The sequence below is a fragment of the Syngnathus floridae genome, chromosome 4, assembly GCF_059516105.1.
Source record: "Syngnathus floridae isolate MCC-2025c chromosome 4, RoL_Sflo_1.0, whole genome shotgun sequence".
Classification (NCBI taxonomy): domain Eukaryota; kingdom Metazoa; phylum Chordata; class Actinopteri; order Syngnathiformes; family Syngnathidae; genus Syngnathus; species Syngnathus floridae.
In genome coordinates this window covers 18,293,599-18,314,127 of record NC_142416.1, presented here as the reverse complement: position 1 = coordinate 18,314,127, position 20,529 = coordinate 18,293,599, and the positions used below count along the sequence as shown (strand labels likewise).

At 43.3% G+C, this 20,529-nt stretch overlaps 2 protein-coding genes and 2 long non-coding RNA genes across 5 annotated transcripts; 2 read left to right on the top strand and 2 right to left on the bottom strand.

Annotated features, from left to right (window-relative positions):
* Positions 1 to 189: 189 nt before the first annotated feature.
* Positions 190 to 5,612, top strand: mtap (methylthioadenosine phosphorylase). Of its 2 annotated transcripts, none has more exons than XM_088373372.1 (8): positions 190 to 250; positions 851 to 937; positions 1,024 to 1,082; positions 1,462 to 1,629; positions 2,775 to 2,877; positions 2,960 to 3,199; positions 4,440 to 4,562; positions 4,858 to 5,612. In XM_088373372.1, exons 1-8 carry the CDS (start codon positions 245 to 247, stop codon positions 4,894 to 4,896), a joined length of 825 nt encoding a protein of 274 aa, XP_088229498.1. In that variant the 5' UTR covers positions 190 to 244; the 3' UTR covers positions 4,897 to 5,612. The 2 variants fall into 2 exon arrangements, with proteins under 2 accessions (XP_088229498.1, XP_088229497.1); XM_088373371.1 differs by lacking the exon at positions 190 to 250 and adding an exon at positions 285 to 515.
* On the bottom strand, positions 2,177 to 3,343 carry LOC148399678 (uncharacterized). Its single transcript, XR_015857967.1, has 2 exons — positions 2,958 to 3,343; positions 2,177 to 2,858 (listed from the first exon to the last, which is right to left on the bottom strand). It is a non-coding gene; the product is annotated as an uncharacterized LOC148399678 (long non-coding RNA).
* cdkn2a/b (cyclin-dependent kinase inhibitor 2A/B (p15, inhibits CDK4)) lies at positions 5,509 to 6,988 on the bottom strand. Its single transcript, XM_088373373.1, has 2 exons — positions 6,652 to 6,988; positions 5,509 to 6,319 (listed from the first exon to the last, which is right to left on the bottom strand). Exons 1-2 carry the CDS (start codon positions 6,775 to 6,777, stop codon positions 6,068 to 6,070), a joined length of 378 nt encoding a protein of 125 aa, XP_088229499.1. The 5' UTR covers positions 6,778 to 6,988; the 3' UTR covers positions 5,509 to 6,067.
* Positions 6,346 to 18,350, top strand: LOC148399675 (uncharacterized). The gene is made up of 6 exons (XR_015857966.1): positions 6,346 to 6,811; positions 10,665 to 10,805; positions 12,416 to 12,530; positions 13,586 to 13,772; positions 14,556 to 14,727; positions 17,341 to 18,350. It is a non-coding gene; the product is annotated as an uncharacterized LOC148399675 (long non-coding RNA).
* The last annotated feature ends 2,179 nt before the right edge of the window (positions 18,351 to 20,529 follow it).

The following is a 20,529-nucleotide window of genomic DNA, read 5'->3' as shown; positions in this document are numbered from 1 at the left end:
ACACAACAGGCAATATTTTGAGATTTTTAATTTTTTTAACATAATATATTCTACTACAATGTATCAATTATTTATTGCACTTTAAATTGGATCGTGGTTTAGGCCGGGGTTTAAAATCACTTGTAAAGGCAACATAGCTCCGGTGTGGGTGTTCAGCTCGTTCCAAGGTCATGACACTTGATGACGTCACGCTACGCGACTGGAAGGACAGTTCGGATACGCACCACGAGTTCGGTTCCCGCATATGACTGTAAGCGCGTGTGAGAAAAAAAAAGGAGGAAAAAAACTGTACGGTGACGGGCCAGTAAAGATTGTGCTTGGTGGAAATGGGATTGTAGTTCAAACTAACAATTTTTGAGCTTTTACTTTGAAAGGCGTGTTTAAACCAGGAAGAGAAATGTCGCTTGCCATCCACGTGAAGTACTGCGGAAGCTTCAACTTGCTGGCTTCGTAATTCGCTTTCATTATCATTATTATTGAACCATCACGCGATGTCTTCTTTGGTACCTGTAAAGGTAAAAAGAAAAAGTCATTTCATTTCTCTATGTTTGAGTAGACGCCGCGTGCTCAAACATGCTAACAGAGCAGTAGGCAGCATAGCCAAACACAAATTGTCATCAGACTGGTGGCTGGGACAAGCTCACATGGTTTGGTGTCTTTTTCGCGAAATTGTGCTTCTTATTCTAATCGTAAAAACAATATTACCTGTCGTTGTTAGCATTCAAACATGGACGCCTCTCTTTAACATTATTGCCACGTTAGTTTTCCAAAGTAAAAGTATCCCAAGCAACAGAATTGAGTGTAATGTCTGACAAGTGAATCTGCTGTTCACATTTTTTTTAATTTGTAGATTGGAATAATTGGCGGTTCGGGCCTTGACGATCCTGATATACTGGAGGGAAGAACCGAACGTTATGTTGACACGCCGTATGGAAAGGTTCGTTGTGTGCTCGACATTATATTTAGCCATCAACTTTCATATTTTTCTTCTCGTTTACTCCATCACTGTTGTTTCGTTGACAGCCATCCGATGCCTTGATACTAGGAAAAATAAAAAATGTTGAATGTGTCCTCCTAGCAAGGTAAGAACATTTTGTTTAAAATAATTGTATAATATCATCAATATATCTCATTGTCCTCGAAGGATGAATATAGAATCCATCCGTCTACCTAATTTCTTTAAAAATGTATAATAGCGCCATCTAGTGACTTGGATTTGAACTGCCAGTCATCGTCTCATTTATATCACTAGTCATTTTTAACTCAGGATTTTTCATCTCGTACTGCTAAAAATGATTGGCTTTATTCATAAAGTATATGTAGAAGTAACAGCAATTATGTTAGTTAATTTTTTTTTAAAAAATGTCCCTAGAATTGTCATTTCTCTTGAAACTAAACAACCTCCCACCCCCCCCAAAAAGGCTGATTTGGTTCCATACTAAATGTTGATGGTCTTTTCAGACATGGAAGGCAACACACCATCATGCCATCTAACGTCAACTACCAGGCCAACATCTGGGCGCTGAGGGAAGAGGGCTGCACACATCTGCTGGTCACCACGGCGTGCGGATCCCTCCGAGAGGAGATCCAACCTGGCGACATCGTCATCATAGATCAATTCATCGACCGGTAAGTTACGGGTGAGCATGTTTAAATGAAGCAGGTTAGTTGTGTTCGTTCGTAAACTGAGATTGGTCGTGATGCGACTTGCGGCATATCTGGGCAATTTCTGATTGTTTTATTTATTTAATTAGAGCAACCAACAGGGGGCGACAGTAAATCCGTAATAATTCAAACCTGTTCCCCCACATCTCAGTTACATGATTCATGTTTTCATATAATTTAAAAAACAAAAACAAAAAAAAAAAACAACCCTCATCTTGTTAGAATTTTTTTTCAGTTATTTGTTTACAATCCACTTGAGTTACATTGCCGGAACTGGTGTCACACTTGCCTGATACTTTTTCAGTGTGAACAATGAAGATGAATAAAAAAATTTAAACAATGTAACTTCCCACCTCAAGCGAGATGACAAATGCCAGGAACTTTGCTAAGGAGGAATTTCTCTAAACGTTGAGAACTTTTCTCCCTTCTCATCTCACGTTTCTCATATGACTTGTGAAAAGTTCAGTCATTACATCCTGTTTTTTCTTTTTTTTACAGACGAGCCAGTGCATTGAACTTCTTGTTTTGGCCAAGTTTATTTACATAGCTCTTAATCACAAACAGTGATTACAGTTTACTTCAGACATGACACTGAATAAGATTTATTAGTCTTATGCAAAATGTATTTTAATTCCTTAAGATTTCTCCGTGTGTACGTGTAATCCAGAAACGTAGATTTCAAATGTGTCTTCATCCTTTTTTGAGATTTTTTTGTCAGTTAAAATTCCTTTTTTTACAATGACGCATGACATGCTGCTTTACTTATGTTATGATTTTAAAAAAATCTTTCAAGCCTAGAGACTTTATCGCATCCACATGTTCCTCATTCAAAAAACAGGCTCAGTGAAGCTGTAAATATGTTTTTGAAACTCTTTTATTATTATTAAAAATATATATATATATATAAAAAGGTACAATACTGTAAATATGTTTTTAGTACTCATTATTGTAACAACTTCAAGTCCTCAATTTAGAATTCTTATTCAGAATTTTTTGTTTTATTTTTTAAATCCGCAATCTACTGAAGCTGTGATAAATGAACCGCGATGTAGCGAGGGGTTACTGTAACAATTAAGGTGAACCAATGAAATATATATATGTACTTTTAGGACCACCAAGAGAGCGCAGACGCTTTACGACGGTCAGCCAACCAGTCCTCCAGGCGTGTGTCACATTCCCATGGCTGAGCCTTTCTGCAACAAGACCAGAGAGGTGGGTGAGCACCCAAAAGTCACGAGTGAAAAATACTCAGATCACTTTTCCAAATTGTTCAGCCCTTACTGCTTACTCACAGTTGCTCGTGGAGGTGGCACGAAGTCTTGGCATCAAGTGCCACGTGAGGGGCACCATGCTCAGCATCGAGGGGCCCCGCTTCTCGTCGCGGGCCGAGAGCCTGATGTTTCGCCAGTGGGGCGCCGACGTCATCAACATGACCACGGTGCCCGAGGTGGTCCTTGCCAAGGAGGCGGGTTTGTGCTACGCCAGCATCGCCATGGCGACCGACTACGACTGCTGGAAGGAGCACGAGGAGGCGGTAACTCAGATTTTCTGGCTTATTTTCTCATGGTTGATGTTGCTGCTCCAGGCGTCATAGAGCTACTTTGTGTACAAAGTTGTATTGTGCCAGTCAGATTAGTTGAAAGCAGTTAGTTCCCTTTAGGAAATTATTCAAAGTGCACAACTGTCACGTACTTTGATCTCTCCCTTGTTTGTTTTTCTTTTGTTTGTCAAACGTTTCCCTGTTAAGTAGTTTTTTTTTTTTTTAATCATAATGTTACAAGGAAAGTTAGTCTTCCAGAACACATTTCGTATTTTCTTTTATCGGAAAATGGAATAGTGAAACAAGATCAGTAAAATAACATTGCAATGCAAAAAAAAATATGAATAAACATTGCAATAATACTACAAGAATATTTTAGATTATGATATATTATGATGAAAAAAAAAAAGTCGTTTTTGAAATGTCTCTTGTTATGCCAGTCACGAAACATACAAAGTTGAAGTAAATTTGGTGAGCTTCATTCACTTTTGTGGGAAATAATGCTTTGCCATCTTCTTGTTCCATCCTCGTGCTGAGGACCCAAGTTAACGTGAGCTGATGGGTTTCAAACTTGCCACCGTCTTGTGGGGCAATTCTCAACTGTCTGGCTGATGTGTGAACTACTTGCAAACCTTCATGGTTGGGCTCCTCCGTGAATACCGAGGGAACAATTTCCATCCATGACTCTTACCTCGATTCACCCTTCACCGCTATTGAGCCGCACACTCATTGGCTTGGCTGCATTCTGTTTGCCAGGATGAGGACAGTGAAGCCGATGAGTCATTGTGAGTCAAACAACCTCTGGCAAGGCTCACTCCGGAGGCTGGCAGCTGAGCAGCCCACCGGGGGGGGGGTCAGGAAGTAGTTGTAAAGCTGGGGCGGGCGGAAGGATGTGGCAGGAAAGTAACAGAACAGGAAAGAGGTCGGCGGCAGGAACTTCGGAAGCGGAACGGGGTCGGATCAATGTTATCGCTGACCCCGCGGCTCACTCAGAAGCTGCTGCTGCACTGCACGCCTCCGCACCAATTGTCATCATCGGTCTCATAAAACGAATCACTCTCGAACTCTATTTGCGCTCTCGCGCCGCAGAAAGTTGAACATAATGATAATGAAGCAGCGGAACCAGAACTGACATATCTTTTATTCAGACACCCCGGGACTTGTGATTTGTAAAAGGAGATTGTGTAATACTGTGAATGCTACAATTATAAGTCACATGACTTTTGCGTTGCAGGTCTGTGTGGACAACGTGATGAAGACCATGAAAGAGAACGCCAACAAAGCCAGCAGCCTCCTGCTGACCGTCATACCTCAGATCAGCCAGGTGGACTGGAGCCAGAGCAGAACCTTGTTGAAGGTAAGGCGCTTGCGTGACAAATAATAATTAAAAAAAAAAACTTTTTGAACTGTGCTTATCGAAATTGCGATTTATATTCGTATAAATGTAATTGGCCAGCCCTAGCTCTCAATATATTTTGCAATGAAGTTCCACACGTGTAGCTGGTCCTTGTAGACTTACTGCAAAGCATGAGCTTGAGTTTTAGTCGCATTTTTAATTATTTTTTTTTAAATGTTTTATGTATTCTTCTGCCTTCGTGTGTATTCTTCTGCCTTCGTGTTATGGTGATAATGATTTTCATGCTCTGCTGCAGGCCATGGCCCAGTCTTCAGTGATGTTGCCCAAACATTGAACCCCAAAAAAAGGAAAGGAAAAGTCAAGCTTGTCATTTTACGTGAATCAAACTAGTTTGTGGTTTTGTATCGCCGCAAGTTAGGACTGCTCCCAGTTTGACGTTAATTGGACATTTTCACTAGATATTATTTTATTTTTGGATGTTTCACATGTGTATGCTGTCTACATTTTTATATGGGTTTGTTTTTAATAGACAGAGCTTCTCTTCTGAAATTCAACCCTTACTAAATCTGCGTCGATGCATTAAAAAAAAAAAAAATCTGTTCACCAAAGCACATTGGATCAATGCACACAGTCTACAGTACTTTCAAGTAGCCCCATTAATTACGGTTGTATGTCCTATAGGCCTTTAAAAGATACTTTATGAATCAGTTGTCATTATTATTATCATTAGGTGCTGATATCCAAATACAATACTGCATGCCAAAGCTGTGTTATTAATTTATTGAGCAACATGTCTAAATTTGAAGCAATAGAAATTTTACTTGAGACATTTAGAAAATAATTACCAAAATTGGCAGTACAGAAAATGGCTGGATGGCACCCTTGCACTTTATCATCAATGACATGACAGACATTTCTTTCAAAAAAGACAAGAGAGAAAAAAAAATTCAGGTTTGAAATTCGTTTTTATTTTTTATGTGCTGATTTGGTATACTGTACACATACAGGCAGTCCTTAAATGGCCAATAAATATGAAAATGTAAATGATAACCTAAAGGTGGTCAGAAGGTGTTATAAATTGTGCAAAACGTTTTTTCCTTGCATTAAGTGTGGACACCATTTTTCTAAACCTGACTTTAATGAAAAACTCATCTCGTTTTAAATGGAAAGAAAAACGGAAAAAAAGCAACATGGGAGAAAATTAATAGTTGATCTTTTTCTATTCAAATATAAAGCTCTGTAGAGACAGTATTTTTAAGTGCATCATCCGCATAAGCGTCAGTTATAGACTACATTCGTGAGATAAGTCCATTTGATTATTTATAAAGTTAATAAATAACGTTTTTTTTTTTTAAAAGTCAAACTGATAGTACCAGCCTTTGTCCCTAACCATAATACAGATTTTGCTCCCAAAAAGTGTCATTAACATCTTACCTTTAATAAATAAATTTAATATCACAACACTCAATTCCTTAAAAATAATAATGATAATTAAAAAAAGTCCTTCACAGAGATTTCAGAAAGGCCACGACGTCCTCGTGGCCGTATCTCCGAGCCACATCTACGGGCCGACAGTTGGAGTGATCCCTGGCCTGCGGAGAGGCAGCGAAGCGGACCAAAAGCCGCGCGGTGTCGCTGAAGCCAGTCCGGGCCGCGTCGTGCAGCGGCGTGCTCCCGGTGCTTGAGTCGGCCACGTTTGGGTCGCCACCACCTTCCAGCAGCAGGTGGGCCACGGTCGTGCTCCCCATCATCATCACCTTTGCAGGTAGAAACAGAAAAAAATGTGTGCTTTATAAACCTTAGTTCCTGGACTTTTTCATTCGGCTCTATATGATATTTAATTTTCATCGAGTCATTTAGGAATACCCTCATTCATTTGAATAAAGTCAAATGTTAAAAAAAAAAACCGAAACGCTTAAATACATTTTCCTTAATCACGTAAATAAAAAAATATATATAACGCAATCAACATTTATTTATAGAGCATTTACAGATGATACATACAACTCAGTTGGGTATTTTTTTTATTTTATTTCATTGATGTGAGTTTGTAGAAAAAGATGTGGTGGCTGCCTGCGTCTTTCCTTACCTGCAGCGCGGTGTAACCCAGCCGGTTGGCCCCGTTGACGTCGGCCCCTGCCCGGAGGAGTCTTTTCACCTCGGCCGTGTTCCCCGTGGCAGCCGCGGATGTCAGCTCATCCTCCAGAATCCCCATCGTCGTCGTCTTTGCCGTCTCCCCAGGTTGACAGGTACTCAACGATAGTGGACAAAATATCTTGACAATCCACGCGTGTTGCTCTTATTTATTTTCTCATTGTCCTTTCCGTGCCCGTGCGTAAAGTGAAGGAGTCAAGTCGACATAAATACAGTAATGTGTCCAGGCTTGTTTCGCTGCTTGAATGGATGATGTCATAGCCCTATTGGCCGCTGTTTTGCGCATGCGCATTCCCTTTGTTTTGCTTCCGTATTGACAACCGCGTGTCAACCCAAGTCAGACCCGTTTCCCATTGTAAACAATAAAAACGGTCGTACAATCACAATTGATGTAACCACGTGTTAAGCGGTTTTAGTCGTGTCATGTGAGTCCCTCAACTTGATCGACACAAAGCAGTAATATTCGCTGAATAGATGGACTGTAATATAATATAATATATCAATATAAATACAGTAACAGCACAAAGAGTAACACGAGGAGGAATGAAAAGGTGACTATAACAAAGTCATCACGTGGCCTTCCCTTATCAGATAAAATAAATTGTAAACTAAACGAGCGAATTAACGCCATTTGCAAGCTAATCCAGCAGGAATGTGCATACGTCTGTGATTTAATAGGTCAGCACTTTGCCCTGATTGGCATTATGCGTCAGAGGCCAGTATTGACGAGCCGGGATTTAATGCAGATTTCGGCAACAGCCATAATGCAACACGTGACAACAATAACATTTTATGGCTCTGAGGATTTGATATTGCTAAGGAGATTATAATACAAAACTGAACTGTACAAAACTAGTGGATTGAAAGCACCTCCTCACCAGACAATGAAATAGTTGGAATTGTTATGTGCGCCCATGTTATGTGAAGACAATGTCATCTGTGTTGAAGACAATAGCCTATAGCCAAGCCAAGTGAAGGCAATTTGCACCGTGGGCACAGTTGCCGATTTGCAATTCTGGCTGTCTATTGAACGAGACAACCAGTTAAACAAAAAGAAACAAAATAGGGATGCTGTCAAGGAGCTGCTGTTGGCCACATTTCACACCAAGACACTCACACAGACTAAACAGCTAAATGGCATCATCTCGCTATCTAAAGGCACACCGACATACTGATCAAATAATCCCCTAGTAAATTGAACTGCCAAAATTAGCCTTATGGGCAAGCCTCTGTCTGTGACATCCATCGTCCTGCATGACAAAAACGTACATGTAGGAACGCCCCCTTAAATCAGGTGAATTTTGCTATTTTAATTGTAGTGTTGCTAACTAGAGGAAGAGAGTGCAAAATAAATTAGAAGCAGAAAAAAAAAGTTTATTCAAAAAAAAAAAACAGAATGGTAAACCTGGAACCCGCAAAGTAGTGTGTGTGTGTCTACTGTATTTGGTAAGTCTGTGGCTCATATGTGTAAGTTGTGTCAATACCGTTTATATATCTGAGGTCCTGTGAGCAGACATGTGTGGAATGCAAACTTGTCTTGAGGCTTCAGCCTACAGCCACGGATGTTGAGCGTGGGTGGAGGTGCACTGTTCTGGAAGTCCCCTCCAGGAGTGTTTGTCTGTTAGGCGTGTTTGTGTGTGTGTTTGTGGTCACATGCTTTTTTTTTCCCTAATATTCAGTTTTTTTCTAATATTCAGTTTGAGTTAGCAAATAGTTTGATGGAGAATTGTAAAGAGGCATCTTATGAGTACGCTCGTAATGTGTGTGTGTGTGTGCGCGTGTGTGTGTGTGAGTGTGTCGGAAGGACACAAGACCACAGATTGCTTGTATCCGGATGCAGGCAGAGCGCAAAACCGTAGGCGTGAGGAAGGATGGCCTTCTCTTCCGCGTAATAAATGTCAGAGTGGCCAGCGCCCACATAGCCAGCGGTGACCACGTCTGTCACGTCACCACACACTTGAACCAAAGACGCAAAACTGAACCCACGAGTGTTTGCATTGGCTTACTTAGCGCATGTTAGCATCAATCAAATTCCAGCCGCTAAGTGAACCGGATCAAAACATCCAATGTAGCTTGTGTTGTTTTTTTTCTGCAGACTGAAACTCCCATAAAAGACGTCTTTACGTATCTCCAGTGTGCATGGTTAATGATTAACTGGCGATGACATCATCGGCGGCGTCTCGACATGCGGCCACGCAGTTTAAACAGGTGGCTTTGTAAAGGGATAACAACGTAAATGAAAAAAGTCATGAGGGCAAAATGCTTGACTTGACAGATGTGACAGCCGTGGATTGTTGAGCAAACTGGTTAGAATGTTCGCCTCACAGTTTGGAGGGTGCAGGTTCGATTCCACCTCCGGCCCTCCCTGTGTGGAGTTTGCTTGTTCTCCCCGTACCTGCATGGGTTTTCTCTGGCCACTTCGGTTTCCTCCCAAGTTCTAAAAACGTGCTTGATCGGCCGACTGAGCACTCCAAATTGTAGCTGTGAGTGCGAGTAGTTGTTTGTCTCTGCGTGGCCTGCGATTGGCTGGCAAAAGGTACAGAGTGTCCCCGCCTACTGCTCTAGCATGCCCGCCACCCCTATAGTGACAAGCGAAATAGAAAATGAATGAATGGGTACAATCGCAGACAAACAGCATGGACCCCAAGTTTAGGAACGACAACAGGTCATGAAATTCTGTCTTTTATTGCTAGAGGTTTTCCACCACCCCTTAAATTATGTTAATTTGTGGAAAAATCTTTCAAATTAATACAGTTTGTATCATAAATAACTACTGTTTGAACAGGGACTTTTTATATCTACTGTATTAAAAAAGTGTTTAGAACAAAAGTTTTATATTGTGGGTAAAGATAAAAAAAAAGCTCCATCATTTTATGTTGTCTGGATAACGTTCCAAGAAACAATATAACAACTAGATACTAATAAATCCGCTAAGACTTTATGTAACTTTAAAATGATTACCTTAGCTGGATCATTGAGCACGTTAAACGGTTTCACCTCTAGAGGGCACTGTTTGACCGTCTCAAGTCCATTTGCCCAGTCCTGCAGCTCACCAGCGTGCATGTTTCTAGCTTCCACTTTAACCGACTGGAATGTAGCATCACTGCTCTAATTAGAAAGATAACAACACTTGCAAAGGTAGCACGTGGAAGTCAGATGGGGGGGGGGGGGGGGGATGGAGTGATCAGTCATAAGACTCATAACCCCCCTTCCCTCACATCAACACCATCCCTTCAGGCTATATGAGACATCAGGGGAAACTGGAAGAGTGATGAAGTCACTGGCCCATGTAATGGAACCATAGCGGTACACTCACACGCATGCGCACACACGGTTAAAATATGTGACTGTGCTGAGCATTTTGATTTGTGGGGGTTTCTCGAGCCACTTTGAACTATGACAAACCGCTGCAAAATTCTATAAATTCCAATTTTTTTAAAGTGAGATAGTGGAGAAGAGAGACATAGGCAGGGCAGAAGCTCACTGACAGCGGGCAGTAAACAGAAGTCCTCTCGGACCAGAAACGGGTACTGAAGATCCATCCAAGATGAGTTCCATGAGCCGGTTTGAATGCAAATTCTTAACAGCCTCTTCCCCATTTACAAGAGGGTGTGCACACTTGTGCAACCACATTTTACTTCTTGAAAAACTTTTTCAACCCAATTGAATTGTACAGGTTGAAGGTTACATTAATAGTATAAAAGTTGATATAATTTACATTGGCCTTTTTTTGTAAATTACAAAAACTTGCACAAGGGTGTGTAGACTTTTTAAATCCTTTTGCATGCTTGAACGTGACCTGACCGACGATACTGCAAAACCGCGTTGCCCTCGTAAAGCAGGATGATAATTTGCTTGTTTACAAGTTGCGCAACAGCTGCCACCCTGCAAAATCGCTTCTTATCGTTGGCCTGTGGAACTTAAATCACTGTTATTCATCCTCACTAGGTGAGAGCGCTGAGCCTTGATGACATCATCACTTTTCCATCCTCTGATTGGCTGGTTGAAGCAAAACTTGTTGCAGCCAACTTGGACTATAGCAAAGCAAGCACCATTGTAGCCATCTGCATTGCGTAATCAACATCTCTGGTGAGTATGATATATTTTATTTCAACGTTCCATGTTGGTATAAAGCATATGGTATAAAATTGATACTTGGTATAAATGTCACTTGATTCCAAGCCATTTGTCTCAGGGATGCGTGGCAATATTTCATAAATCATTTTTAGCGCCTCATTTGATCCCCTCTCATCACGCGCCTCAGAAGATGTATGACCCCTCGCCACTAGATGGCACTGCGCCCGTAGCCATGTCAGCAACTCCCCCATGCCACCCCCCCTCCTCCTCCTCCTCCTCAGCACACACTAACCTTATTCCCTATCTATCTAATTACACATTAGAGCTGTAATATGCCATTCCACATCCATGGGTCTCAGATGAATGGTCCCCCCCGCCCTCCGTCGCTCCTCTCATCTGCCGCCTTCTATCCTTCCTCTTTTACCTCCTTCCACCCCTCCCTCCATCTTGTTCCGGCCAGCTTCCCTCAATTACTGTCACAGGCGGCCCACAACATTTCATCGGGAGGGCCGTGAAGCCGAGGGAGGAGAGACGCTTGTGATGAGAGGAGGAGACATAGCAAGAGTTTGTATTTACAGGTGCGTGAGCATGATGGCCGTGATGTGGACACCAACACTTCCTGTGAAGAAAACTACTGAACTTGTTGTTATTGTTCATGTTTTTTTGTTTTGTTTTAAAAACAAGTTACTCTTCACCAGCCCAGTTTAACCTCTCTTCATTGTAAACATGCAAACTCCACACAGGAAAAGATTTAAAAGCAGAACTTCCTCTGATCTGCAAACCATCACTGATTACTTTCCAGAGCCTAGATCATCGTCCGTCCATCCATCCATCCATCCATCCATCCATCCATCCATCCATCCATCCATCCATCCATCCATCCATCCATCCATCCATCCATCCATCCATCCATCCATCCATCCATCCATCCATCCATCCATCCATCATTTATACAAAAGAAGTGCTTTGCCAAGGAACTATATCGAAGTGAGCTGCGGCCCTTCATCTAGAAAAATCTTTTGCTGCTGTTTTTTGTAATCTTGTAACAAAGAATCTAGGTTGAAGTGAATTGAAGAGCATTAATTAGACAAATGTAGTGCTTTGATGCTGTTTTGCAACCAAGGAACTTTGTCAAAGTGACCTGAGCTGCTTAACTTAGACAAAAGTAGTGCTTGGATGCCACTTTGTGACATTTTGCTGCCATTGAACTATGTCAGTGAATTGAGGAGCTTTGTGGTGCCTTTTGGAGGGCACCACTTTAGTTTCACTTTTTGCAGCATGACGTTGTGTGTGTGTGCGTGTGTGGGTGTGTGTGGGGTCAGGTCAGGTCACAGCAATTCTCCCATCCGTCAGATATCTTCATTACAAGCTCGCGGGCTGGCGTGCTTCATTAAGAAGCCCTTTCACGCCACCCACGCCTGCAAAATACTTCACACATAAAATCTCTCATTTCCTGTCTGGCTGAGTGTAATTGAATCATTTGACAGGAGGGAGATAAGAATCATTCATTCTCTGAGGTGTCCTCGCCAGGCCGTCGTTTTATTATGTATGCGTGTAAGCTTGACGTGATATTTGCAATATTGCAATTGCATGATATTTAGATTTTTTTTTTTTTTTTACAGCTGGTATCCCAGCAGCAGCAACAGCAGCAACAGCAGCAGGTGCTTGTATGCAGAGGGACCTTCATAAACGCGCCCCGCGCCACCTGCAGCTGCACATGCATGAAGACAAGACAAGGTGATGATTAGCGATTTAGCACGCGCAGTATTTAGCTCCGAGAAATAGAATGGATCGCCTCAAAAGTCGAACGCAATCCGATCGGCGGCGCTGAAATTGATTGATAGTCCAAAAGAACTTCAAAGGGCTTTGTCTTTACTGCTATTTGTTCAATTAGATGACAATGACCCACATACTATACTGCCCCCTTGTGGCCAACTTAGGTACAGCTGAAGGAGCCAAAGAACAAATTATGCCACATTGTTGGAATTGTTACATCATGTGTTATTAGTTATGTTTATAAATTACAATAATTTTGAATTATATATTTTTTTTATTAAAACACACACACGGGCGTCCGCCTCACAGTTCAGAGGGCGCGGGTTCGATTCCACCTCCGTTGCCGAATTGTATTGATGATTAGTTGTTGAGAGTTGGGGGAAAGAAGTATTTTATTGTTAACAGCCAGACTAAAAACTGAGGAGGAAAAAAGGCGAAATCGTCCGGCAAATGCGAGTTAGCTGGTCAGCTCGACAGGCTGCTCCATCAGGGCAGCTGTAGGTTAAGTGCCTTGCTGCGAGGCGAAATGATGATGACGCTTTCTCACTCTCAGTGCCGTGCCTGCATGGACCCCCATCCTCAATCCCTCCCGCACCCCCAAAGTGACATCACGGCTACGCACTCATTTGTCTTTCCGCGCCGTTTTGCTTCACGCCTCCTCAATGGGCCGGAAACACGCACCGCCGACAACGCTCGAGCTCCTGCACTGATTTATTTTATTTTTTTGGTCAAACCTTTTCCCTTGAGAATTGGCAACATTTTTCTGTGTGCGTTGTTATTGCAAACACTTTTATTATTTACTATTATTTCACGGTCAAAGTGAAAAAATATAATAAAAAATATCAATAAATAAAATCAATCAATAAAAAAAGACCAAAAAAATGAATACATTAACTGTTGTTGACTGAGTGGTGGTTGGATTAAATGGATCAAATTTCATGTAGGAACATTTCTGTAGAGGTCATGTATTGTCCGTGTTGTCCTAACAAGATTCTCTCTACCTGCTCCTCCTGCAGGGAGGTTCCAAAGAGCATTATGGGGTGTGGTGAAAAGATGTGCGGCATTAATTGAATAGTGCTGCGGGGGTCCTGAGTCCCTAATTAGGCACAAGGGGCTGTGACATCGCCGGCACGGGAACAAGAGATCTTGCGAAGACACGCAAGCGGGGAGTTGAAGGACGGCCACGGGGAAAAGCCTTGCACGGTAACACATCCCAAGGCCTTTGAGAGGCTATTGTGAGCACACACGCGCACGCATGCACGCGCACGCACGGGGTGTGGAAAGCGGATAACGCGAGATGGCTCTCCTGCAGCCTCCTCCTCCTTCCAGCTCATTGACTAATGTCACGGCAGACTGAGATTGTGCGGTGGGGGTGTTTTGGGGGGGGGTTGCGCCATCGGGGGAAATAAAAGGAGTGACGTGAGAGCGCGGCCCACGTCAAGGGGGGAAAAAAAATAAACACCTTGCTAAGCCCGTCAGGCTGCAGCACCGCCGCTTGCGCAAACACGACGTGAAATCGCCTCGCCTTCACGCCGCCGCCGCCGTATTCTGCCGCTGCCAAAATAGCTGTCTGCGCGCCATATTGCGGCTTAGCGCGTCCGCACGTCAAAACGTGTCCAAGCGAAAGACGCCGTGCCAGCAGAGTGCAGGGCGACGTTCACCATTTCCCCACTGGGAAAATGACGACGAGCCAAAATTCTGAAAGAGACGTAACTACAGTTAGCAATCTAGAAATGACATTAGCGCAATCTGATTGAATGCTAGTGCTTGTTGGAATATTAAATAAAAGGAGTGCTTTGGTTCAATAACGATTGGAAAAGACAGCTCACTGGTGAAAAGCCGCTGTGGGTGCATTTATTCAAGTTCCATGTGCTTTGAAACCCTAACACAAGATTAAAACTCTTAAAACCCTGCCTCTTTAATTAAAACCCTATTTTGGAACCCTAACCTTACATCAGAACCCTGCGCTTGTCTCCCAACTTGCAGGTTGTGGGTTCAATCCTCATCCCTGGTGACCATGTCGAAGTGTCCATGAGCAAGACACTGAACCCTAAATTGCACCTGGCAGCGCCTTGCATGGCAGCGACCTCCCACTGGTAGACCCAAATTTGGAACCCTAAGTCTCATTTCAATCCCTGCGACAGAAGCAAGAATAAAGGTAAGCCAAAATGACATGAAAAATGACAGCTCCTGACAAAAAGGCCCAAGAGTCAATTGTCAAAAAAGAGTCAAAAAAAAAAAAAAAAACAACTCTTGAATCTTGAAAGCCCAACCTTGCTGTAACCCTGCAAAGTGCCGCGTTGCCCAACAACTTGCAGCAAACCAATCACCATGCAGAGGCACCACATGCAGACATGTCCAAGGCTGAGGGTTCCGGCCCGCTCGCCCCCCAACCGTGCGGCCCTCTCTTACCTCCTCTGGGCCTCATTATGAGTTGGAGAAAGCTCCCCCACGCTCCCCCCCCCCCCCCCCCCCCCCCCCCGAATGGCACCAGGGTGGAAATAAACGAGTCAGGTGCTAAATGTGAACGTGGATTAGTTTCTATGCCAACGGCGAGAGAACGCACGCACGCGGTGCCTGCAAGACACTTGTTTTTGTCCCCCCCACCACCACCCCCGCCTGCATCCCTTTCCTCTCCCTTCCTCTTCTCTCCATCAGCAGGGAAGATAAGGCCAGGCGGCGTGGCTGGTATTAAACCTTATCTCTCCAGCTGGGGCGAAGGCCTGCCGGATTTGACTGCACGGGCGCTCCGGCTCACCTCCAACGCTCCTTGTTTTAATGGCCGCCCATTAGCGCGGCGCGGCGCCAGGCGGCTCGGTTTTATCTGTTGGCTTTTTTTTTTCATCCGCCGCCAAATTCTGCATCTGAACGCCTGCAGATGCGAGCGCGCCTCTATTGATTTGTCGATTTTGACGGGTTTTTTTGTGTCTCCACACGCTATGAGTGGAATTCTCTTTGAGTGATGCTTGTGAAGCTAGACTGGGTAAATTCCTCATCAGAGATTGATACCAATCCCACTATTTGACAGAACAAAATCCTGATAAGCAATTAATCAGCCAATTAGTTAAAATAAAATTGTAATGAATAAAATAACTTACAGGCAGAATATTTTTATTCTTTAATAATACTTTATCTTTTTGCATTTGTTCTATAGAGGGAGTTTTTAATTAAAAAATATATTTTTATGATGAGAAAAAAAGCTTAAAAAAAACTAGTGGAGTAGATACAAATACCCAACTTTGGCGCCATCTTGTGGCATTATAGGAAAGTATAGAAAGACTCCAAAAAAGGCATAGGAAAATGGTTCATTGAATAGTAGAGAACGGGTAAAAATATGAATGGATGAATAGTTAATTGAAATCGAAGCCATTTTAGTATTAGCGTTCTGCTCTATATCGGGGTTTATCATTGGTTGCCCCCACCCGAGCCACACACACCCCGACCCCATACCGACATGATATCCCGATGGGGTCCCCCGGTAGCGAGGGGGTTAAGGTGAAAACAATAACAAGGGCGGCAGGGGCAGGCGGGTGAGCGTTACGTCCTCGGTGTCAGCCCGTGTGTTCGTTGACAGTGTCGCCCCCCCCCAACCACACTCCAGTCTTGCCACCCCCCCCCCCCCTCCCCACCCCATAGACCGCCGGCAGCCTCACAAAGACAGACAGCTCGAATTAATCCCATGAGGGCAGCGCGTGACAGTTTGGCAGAGCGGAGAATTGAAAGGGAGGAGGGACGCCGAGCGGCGAGGAGGCGCGAGCATTTGTCAAATCATAATTAAATGATGAATCACTATTCCGTTATTGACGACGCGGGCCGCACCGAGCACGAAAACAAAAAGTTGCAAATGGAGGACCGTGCGGCCACCAGCAATTTAGTGAAAGAAAAGGCAGATTTGAAAAAGGCTTTTGTTTTGCCCAAACCCTTCAGCATTCAAAATGTTTTTGTCATATGACAAAGACGACCAAGATCTTATTTTGTGAGCTTTTATTTAAAAAAAAAAAAAAAACTTTAAGATTCAAACGATCAAATGAATGCTATGGTGCCTTTACTTACCAGTGTAATGTTTTAATGAACAACAAAAACGACTACTTATTCAAGCATATTGAAGTGAATAAAAAAAGGTGTGCTTTGAGGGGGCGTGGCCTAGTGAGTGAAATCAGAAGCTAGAGTTTGGTTAGTTAGTCTAGTGAACATCAACTCATCAAGTACAACTGGACACCCCCCTCCAAGATATTCATCAATCGCCCCCCCCCCCCCCCCCTCCCCTCCACACTCATCCATTTTGTATAAATACTGTCAAAACGACGTCAGGCCGCACATTAATTAAGAGTATCGACGAAGCATCAGGCAGCAGTGCTGGTTCAGCAGAGCTCACATTATAAGGGAAAGGTTAAGTGCCCCGTCGACATTTAATTTCCGGCCGTCATCCCTCGATCTCTGCCACGGCTCTTCTCCTTCGTCTTCCTCTTTCCCTCTCTTCATCCATTTCTGCTCCCCCTACAATTCCAACGCCCCCCCCCCCACCCATTCTTGTCTTCCTTGCTCCCTGCATAAACACTCGAATCATAATTCTATGGGATTTTAGAGCGAGAGCTGAGCTGCAAGTTGGCCTCTCATTGGTTCTTTGATACGCACGCACACACGCACACGCACACACACACACTGTCATTTAGCAGCATCCTCCCCGGCAGCCACGCTTCTGCAAGATGGATGCCCTCTCGCACGCATTTATCCGCCAGCGCCACGGTGCTTTATTATCTAATTTTGACAGCGCGTTCCCGCCCACCGCGCCGTCGTACCGCCGCTGACGTCGCCTCCAGGGACCTTCTGGGCGAGGCCCCCGCTGAACTCAATCGCAAAGTGCTAAACGTTCGTGTTGGCTCGTGAGTGAACAATTCGTTCAAAAGAACGGATGTCTTTCAGTGAACGAATTATTTCCTAAAGTGATTTGTTCTTTTTTCAGTTCATCTGACTTCAACCAGTAGGTGTCGGTAATGCGCATTGAAGCTGGTGCCACCTCACCGTAAAGCAAAACGAAGAAGAAAATGACGTCACTTCCTGTTGACGAACGAGTAGTGAATTGCATTTCCCGTTTGTTTCCAGTTCATCGCGAGAACGGATCAGCGAGGGACCCAATCTTGACTTTACCGTTCGCGAACAAGTTAATGGGTGAACTGCCTTCCCGTGCATCAATGGATCAGTCAGCGAACGTGTTGCGTCTCCTAGCGTGAACTATGTAAGCCAGAATGTAGATTTACGATTTGCCAAGGAAAGAAAGAACAGTGCACTCACTGAAACAGCACTTGTTTTATGCACGTTTTCTCCAAGCTAACGGCTAACTTTATTGCATGAAGGGGATGCCCCGTTATGCAAAAACGGGGAGATTATGCTTCTCTTTTGGTAATATTTAACACTTAAAATAACGTGTATGCATATATGCGCCTAAATATTATTATCCAATATATCTACTGCAATTTCACATTAGATTGCTGGTTTGAAATGTACTTTTATTATTATTATTATTTTGATAAACATTAAAACCTGTTAAAACTTGTCTGGTGTTTTATTCCTTGTTTTTATTTTTTGGGGCATGAAAACAAATCTGACATTTGGTTAACTGCTTTATATGACAATATGTGTGTGTTTTACGTTGTGTAATATGTGATGGTGTCCCCCAAAATAAAGTCAAATACACATTCTTGACACGTACAAAAAGTACATGAAGTTATTAGGTACACCTGAAAATGGTGGTGTACCTATTGGAGTGTCTGTGTGACGTCACAGATCAACCAGCCAATCAGGAGGTGGGGGTGAGGGCGGGTGTGGCACTTTTCACTTTCAGTTCAGCTTTGACCATGATATTTCCCTAATAAAGTGCCCTGTGATTAGGTACACTTGAAAATGGCGGTGTACCTAATGGAGTGTCCAAGTGACGTGAGGGAATCTTGGAAAACATGTTGGAACGCGGCCCCGAGGACTAGAGCTTGACACTTGTGACCTTTGACCATAATATTCCCTAATAAAGTGGCCTGTTATTAGGTACACTTGAAAATGGCGGTGTACCTAATGGAGTGTCCGAGTGATTCCCTCGTTAAGTGCAGGTGCGTGAAAAGTTTTAGCTCCTTTTGAACGTGAAAGTGACCAAAAACTTTTCACGCAGGTGCGCTTAACGAGGGTCATTTGGCAAACATGTTGGAACGCGGCCCTGAGGACTAGAGCTTGACACTTGTGACCTTTGACCATAATATTTCCCTAATAAAGTGGCCTGTTATTAGGTACACTTGAAAATGGCGGTGTACCTAATGGAGTGTCCGAGTGATTCCCTCGTTAAGTGCAGGTGCGTGAAAAGTTTTAGCTCCTTTTGAACGTGAAAGTGGCTAAAAGTTTTCACGCAGGTGCGCTTAACGAGGGTCATTTGGCAAACATGTTGGAACGCGGCCCCGAGGACTAGAGCTTGACACGTGACCTTTGACCATAATATTTCCCTAATAAAGTGGCCTGTTATTAGGTACACTTGAAAATGGCGGTGTACCTAATGGAGTGTCCGAGTGATTCCCTCGTTAAGTGCAGGTGCGTGAAAAGTTTTAGCTCCTTTTGAACGTGAAAGTGGCTAAAAGTTTTCACGCAGGTGCGCTTAACGAGGGTCATTTGGCAAACATGTTGGAACGCGGCCCCGAGGACTAGAGCTTGACACTTGTGACCTTTGACCATAATATTTCCCTAATAAAGTGGCCTGTTATTAGGTACACTTGAAAATGGCGGTGTACCTAATGGAGTGTCCGAGTGATTCCCTCGTTAACTGCAGGTGCGTGAAAAGTTTTAGGTCCTTTTGAACGTGAAAGTGACCAAAAACTTTTCACGCAGGTGCGCTTAACGAGGGTCATTTGGCAAACATGTTGGAACGCGGCCCCGAGGACTAGAGCTTGACACTTGTGACCTTTGACCATAATATTTCCCTAATAAAGTGGCCTGTTATTAGGTACACTTGAAAATGGCGGTGTACCTAATGGAGTGTCCGAGTGATTCCCTCGTTAAGTGCAGGTGCGTGAAAAGTTTTAGCTCCTTTTGAACGTGAAAGTGGCTAAAACTTTTCACGCAGGTGCGCTTAACGAGGGTCATTTGGCAAACATGTTGGAACGCGGCCCTGAGGACTAGAGCTTGACACTTGTGACCTTTGACCATGATATTTCTCTAATAAAGTGGCCTGTTATTAGGTACACTTGAAAATGGCGGTGTACCTAATGGAGTGTCCAAGTGACATTACAGATCAAACAGCCAATCAGAAAGTGGGGGTGAGGGCGGGTGTGGCACTTTTCACTTTCATTGAAGCTTTGACCATGATTTTTCCCTAATGAAGTGGCCTGTGATTAGGTACACCTGAAAATGGCGGTGTACCTAATGGAGTGTCCGAATGACGTCACAGATCAAACATCGGGAGGTGGGGGTGAGGGTGGGCGTGGCACTTTTCACCTTAGCTTTTTCCCTAATGAAGTTCATTGGTCAAATCCATTGGCTTGTTCCGCCAACTTGGGGGCGGGGCCACTTAAGTATTTACATAAATTCTTACTGAGCAAGAGCGCCAGTCACTAACCAGTCAGCTAGTTCGATCCTTGTAGTTGATAGTGGTATTATACTGAATGTGTTTGTGTTTGAATAAAAGGTTGCTAAATATCTATTATGCCGACATTTGTTATTTTGGCGAATATAAAAACAAGGAATAAAACACCAGACAAGTTTGAACATAAATGTTTATTTAAAATATTAAAAGTAAATTTCAAACCAGCAATCTAATGTGAAATTGCAGTAGATATATTGGATAACAATATTTAGGCATATACGTTATTTAAATTTCCCCGTTGTTGCATGACGGCGCATCCCTTCATGCAATAAAGTTAGCTGTTAGCTTGGAGAAAACGTGCATAAAACACGTGCTGTTTCAGTGAGTGCATTGTTCTTTCTT

Bases quoted from the DNA above. Each gene is read 5' to 3' on its own strand.
- mtap (XM_088373371.1), top strand. From the start codon at position 492: ATGTCTTCTTTGGTACCTGTAAAG. The intron at 938-1,023 runs GTTCGTTGTGTG...TTTCGTTGACAG, and splicing joins TTGACACGCCGTATGGAAAG to CCATCCGATGCCTTGATACT. The intron at 1,083-1,461 runs GTAAGAACATTT...TGGTCTTTTCAG, and splicing joins GAATGTGTCCTCCTAGCAAG to ACATGGAAGGCAACACACCA.
- cdkn2a/b (XM_088373373.1), bottom strand. From the start codon at position 6,777: ATGGGGATTCTGGAGGATGAGCTGACATCCGCGGCTGCCACGGGGAAC. The intron at 6,320-6,651 runs GTAAGGAAAGAC...CTACCTGCAAAG, and splicing joins TGGGTTACACCGCGCTGCAG to GTGATGATGATGGGGAGCAC.